This window comes from Pyxicephalus adspersus, chromosome 8, assembly GCF_032062135.1.
Source record: "Pyxicephalus adspersus chromosome 8, UCB_Pads_2.0, whole genome shotgun sequence".
NCBI lineage: Eukaryota > Metazoa > Chordata > Amphibia > Anura > Pyxicephalidae > Pyxicephalus > Pyxicephalus adspersus.
The window spans coordinates 64,992,642-64,998,579 of NC_092865.1; the positions used below are offsets into that span (position 1 = coordinate 64,992,642).

General features: G+C 37.6%; 1 protein-coding gene across 1 annotated transcript in view; it reads left to right on the forward strand.

The window, feature by feature from the left end:
• PHF2 (PHD finger protein 2) overlaps window positions 1-5,938 on the forward strand; it is a 187,461-nt gene that overhangs the window by 131,628 nt on the left and 49,895 nt on the right. Inside the window, 3 exon segments of the mRNA XM_072420977.1 lie at window positions 2,381-2,541; window positions 4,186-4,327; window positions 5,747-5,933. Coding sequence (XP_072277078.1) covers window positions 2,381-2,541; window positions 4,186-4,327; window positions 5,747-5,933 — 490 coding nt within the window.

Sequence of the window (5,938 nt, forward strand, 5' to 3'; positions counted from 1 at the left end):
TACATTGGTGGTCAGTGTAGTAATTCCTTCCATTGGTGGTCAGTGTAGTGATTCCTTACATTGGTGGTCAGCGTAGTGATAAGTGGCTCAGGGGTTAGCACTCCGGCCTTTGCAGCGCTAGGTCCTAGGTTTGAATCCCAGCCAGGACACTATCTGCATGGAGTTTGCAGGTCTTCCCCGTGTCTGTGTGGGTTTCCTCTGGGTACTCCGGTTTCCTCCCAAAAACATGCAGTAAGGTTAATTGACTTCCCCCTAAATTGACCTTAGACTTCATTAATATCACTATAGTAAGGACATTAGATTGTGAGCTCCTTTGAGGGACAGTTAGTGACACGACTCTGGACTTTGTACAGCGCTGTGTAATATGATGGTGCTTTATAAATACTGTGTAATAATAATAACTCCTTTCATTAGTGGTCAACGTAGTGATTCCTTACATTGGTGGTTAGTGTAGTGATTCGGTCAGTGTAGTGATTCCTTACATTGGTGGTCAGTGTAGTGATTCCTTGAATAGCCCTAATTGCCTTTATATTAGATCCTCAGAAGTAGGTGAAACTGTCTGGGGTCAAGGTGCAATGTTTCTCAGTTGAGGAGCCCAGTGGTTACAGCGCACACTTGTATTGTCAGGGCACAGTGAGTGTTTAGGCAACAATATTTATAGCGCCCTCTTGTGGGAGAGTCTCAGTGCAGTAATATCGACAGTGCAGGCCCATTATTACAATGATGAATAGCCATTTATTATAAACACGTTCTGCTTTATACTGTACTGCCGCTTCTCTCATTTGAAAACGACATGAATTGTTAATAAAGTGCCGTGTGCTGTATTAATAATTCTTTGCAAGTCGGTCTTCCCATCCATCTCCTGTCATGTCTCATTTCTCAAGTCATGTAAGCAATTTGTTTAAATAAACGTTTTCAAATGAATCAGTAAATGCTTAATAGGCATGTCTGTTTTTTATGTATATAATCCATAAACAGAATCAATAATTCATTACAAGTGTAACAGAATTCTACAGCCTGTCATAAGCACTCTTTTGTAGTTTGTACATTTTCTTCTAAGTTTTGTATGTAGCAGTACATGAGATCTTCATGAAACTTCTTTATTTTTAATATGAAAGGACAGCAGTTTGGAATACTCGTATTGTTACAAAACACTCATCAGTTTCAGAATATCAGAAGAATTCAAAAGTCTGGAAAGGGTTATATTGTGTTAAAGTAACACAATATACCCCTTATATACAGAATCATAGGAGTGAAATGTCTTTTCCTGCTACTGGCGTCTTCATTGACATAAGCAACTACGAATGGGGGTACTTAGTCTCCGGTGGCTGTGAAAGGTGTAAAATTTAGTGAGAAATTTATCTCTGCAGCATTTAAAGTCCAATTCCAGCCGGGACCTCTATAGGGTCATTATCACTGCCTGCACTTCTTTTTCCATTGACAGCCAATCTCTTCATTACTTGTCCTGCTGACACAGGGACAGAAAGTAATGTGAAAGTTCCCTAGTGGTGTCACAACAATAAAAACCTAATAGAGGTATTTACACTTTCTAAGTCCATCAGAAAGTAAGCTTTGGATTCAGACTTGGATTAAAAAGGAAATATCAGTATGAAATGGAGCTAGACTTCAATGTTTGATTATTGTTAAGGAACTGTAAAAAAAAGCTACAACTAACACCCACTTGAATTCGAACAGTTATTATTCCAGAACAGATTTCTCAGCTTTTTTACGCCTATGGAACCCTTGAAATAGTTTTCAGGTCTCGGGGAACCCTTACAAAAGGAAAAGGTTTCCTAATATTGGGGCAATTGAAAAGGATTCCCCGCAATGGTGGCTAAAATGCCACATTTATATCCAACTAAACACATTGGGCCTGATTTAATAAAGCTCTCCAAGGCTGGAGAGAATACACTTTCATCAGTGAAGCTGGGTGATCCAGAAAACCTGGAATGGATTTCTTCAAAGTCATTTGTTATTTGCTAGCAAATGTTCTCAATCCTTGACCAGATGTATTCCAGGTTTGCTGGATCACCCAGCTTCACTGATGAAAGTGTATCCTCTCCAGCGTTGGAGTCATGCAGTTGACGCTTCCAAGTAGTGTTGGTCCCAGAACTGTGCAAGCATTATCAAATTTTACATCAATCAGCCACAATTCAAGGAACCTCTAGCAAACTCTGGAGATCTATGGAATGTGTATGCTTTGTTCTTCACCTCTCATGATTGCCAGTATACAAGTATTGGTTTTATTTCATGTTTATTAGTTGTCTTCAGTGTCGCTACATCATGTCTGTTGTTTGCCATGAGATCATTAGTTGAACCTAACCACTTCTGCTGATAAAGGGATATAGCTGACCATGAATGTTGTTGTTTTTTCCTACAGTGCTGAGGACGTGGTGACTAAACTAAATGGCAATCAGTTAACAGTGGAATATTTTGAAGATACTGGTTTCACAGAACCCATTCTGGTGCCAAAGAAAGATGGCCTTGGCCTTTCTGTACCCGCTCCTACCTTCTATGTCAGTGATGTGGAGAATTATGTTGGTAAGTTCCCACTTCCTATCATGTCTACATTATCTTGTGATTATTTTTATACAGTTGAGGCATTGGGGTTGATTTACTAGCAGCATAAAGGAATAATCTGTTTCTCTCTGTTCTTTGTGCATGTATAAAAAGAATAAACTCCCTTCTATCATTTGTGAACATAATGGGATTGATTTACAAAAGGAATTTAGGCTTTTTATTTATCAAGGTGAATGGTCACCTTGTAAGGGATATTTCATTTAGATTATTGAATATGGTGGAAATTTAAAGAATACCCATAGATGTACATGTAAATAAAAAAAAAGAAAACAGAATCTGTCCTTGCACATGATTGAATGGTTAAAGTCAGCAGAGCTTTATAACATTCCCTTGCATGGAGATTATTTACTTTGCTAAGTAAACAGCCTGTATTCCTTTAGTAAATCCACCCTATTATATTCCGTCACAAATATTAGAAGTTTGTTCTTTTCATATATGTACAATGGGCACAGGGAAATACAATATTCCTTTATGCTGCTGTACAGTCGAGCATATGAAAAAAAGACAAAAAAAAGAAAACATATTTAGTACATACCGCTATTGCATGTATAACTCCCCATTTTTTCACCCCCTTTAAACACACTGCAAATAGAGAATATTAGCCATGAATGTGTCAGCAAAATAGTATTCTTCACCTTCTTTTTGACACAATACAGTTTTTTTTCATCCTTTGTTTCTAAGCATTTGGTATCAGCCCTGCCTACTTAATTTCTAGTGGATTACAAAGAACACAGACCCTCTCTTCATTTTCTTCCTCCAAAACTTCTTATTAAGCGCAAGAAGTCATCAGTTTACAAGATCTCACAACAGATCAACAAGTATTTTTTTGCACCTATTCATTGGTATAATAAAACACTTTTAATGGTATAGTTAGCAGACCAAAAAGGAGCAATTAAAAAAAGTAGTAAATATAACTTTGACTCCTAGTCTTTGGTGTAATGCTCAGTTTTTTCTTATACCCCTTGGTTCTCTTTAAAATCACCTCTCAGGGCGTCCTAATGAGAGCGCTATTACCCCACTCGATATGCCCTATTCCTCATTGTTCACATAAACTTTAGGTCCCCCATTCTCCCCCTTCCCTTCCATCCAAAGATTTCAGACAACAAGTAAATGTTGCCACTCTTGGTTAGTACTTTACAGAGATTCTATGCAGACCAACTAATGGTGTATTGGGGGTATGAACAAAACATTCTGTTGCCTTGATAAATAGAACCATGATGTCCCCACAAACTTTCAGTTTGTCTGCATGGAATTTCAGTAAAGGACTTTGTTTGGAACTGTGAATGTTGACATTTGTTACATTACATTATTGATATGATTGGACAGTTGTTGCTGTGGGACAGTATTTTGCAGTTTGAGTAAAAAAACCTGATCAATCCACACATTTCCCATTTTATCCAAAACTGGAAAATAAAGTGTTGCCTTGTGTTACACTTCAGTGCTGCTGTGTCTGCAGAACTCTCAAACTCGTTTTCCACATGGCTTATTCTGCTACTGACACAGTGCATTTGAGATGCTCCGTTTTTCACATAAACTTTCACCAGAAGGAGATAGTGTACAGAAGGAAAATAACATCCTTAACCGTTTCCACACTCTGCTTTGCAGGTCCCGAGAGAGTGGTTGATGTCACCGATGTCACAAAGCAGAAAGACTGCAAGATGAAGCTGAAGGAGTTTGTTGACTATTATTACAGTACTAACAGGAAAAGAGTACTCAATGTCACCAACTTAGAATTCGCAGACACACGGTGAGCCTAGAAATCATTTTATGGAGGGGTGGGTTTGGTGATGTTTGCTTGTAGATCTTCAACAGTCTGTTTTAGTACACTATTACTAGATTTAATAACCCCAACTTATCTGTGACCTGTGTGGTTCAGACTCATTTGGCTCTCTATCCTAATTCTCTGGGTCTTGCATTTTGCATTACAAAATTTTACAAAATTAGCTACAACTTTTTTTTTGCTTCCATTTCTTTTTTTTTTATCCCTCTCATCTCGTATTTACTCTCTTTATTTACATTTGCTTTCTTTATGTCTCTCTTTTTTTACCCTGCTCTCATTATTTGTATTTTTTCTTCATTTGTTTTTAAAGTGGTATTATGGCTACCAGTAGTTCTCCTCATCCCACTTCAAAGTACATATGGAAGTCCACCTAATGCAATTTCCTATGATGGGGTGGCAATGCTGTTCTTCTATGAAATTCAGAGCATCAGACCAACCGTTTGCTTGTTTATGTTCTTCTAACAAAACCAAAAGTGGCCAAGCATTGTTCTGGATTGATCTCCAATTCCTATTGGGTTGCCTTCTTGCTTCCAATGTCAGTGCTTGTTGGATTAGGCAGAAAAGGTACCAATCAGTGTTACCTTCCCTGTAAGACACCAGCAACAGGAGAGCCTTCCTGGTTTTCTTCCTTCGTAGAAAAATACATCACAACTCCACATTATAAGCAGATGATATAAATAAAAAGATACCTGCCACATTGATCAGCAAATTTATTTACTATTTTTACTAATATTTGCTATTTCTGGAACGTTTTTATGCTACTTTGTGTCAAATCAAAATATAAGCATGTTTATCTCCGCAGTCTGTCATAAATCTCTGGAGTCTCGCTGATCGCTTCCATCTGCCTATGTACAATGTTTGCAATGACCATATCCTTCCTGAAGAATGTTTAACACTTATATTTGTATTCTATGGTGATCAAGTGTTGGTGATATCTCTAAAATAGTATTTAGTAAAAATCATGATGAATATACACAGCATACATTTAGTAGTCAGAATTAGTATAGGAGTAAACCTGGCAGTATGAATTAAACTGTCACGTTTACATTTTAGACAGAATTTTTAAGCATTAGAAGCTCTGTTATTTATTCTGCATCATCATTAGAGGTCTATCCCTTTGCTGCTCTTCTCTGGACATAAAAGTAAAGGAAAATCTCCCGGACAGGGACATGGACAGCAATAAAAAAATCGACAAGGTTTACACCCTCTACACGCTACTATAAAAATGTTTTATTGCCTAATGGGCAAGGTATCAAAGTTTCTTGTTATCTTTGTACTGCTCATAAAAAATATTCATCCATGTCTTGCATACACTTTTGGTGAAAATGTTAGTGAAAATTCTGTTTCTGAAATGCTTATAAATAATCTTTATCACTTTATCTACAGAATGTCCAGCTTTGTGGAACCTCCAGAGATAGTTAAAAAGCTCTCATGGGTGGACAACCATTGGCCCGATGATGCTCTTCTAGCAAAACCAAAAGTGACCAAGTATTGTTTGATATGTGTGAAGGACAGTTACACTGACTTCCACATAGACTCTGGAGGGGCCTCAGCCTGGTATCACGTCCTTAAGGTAAG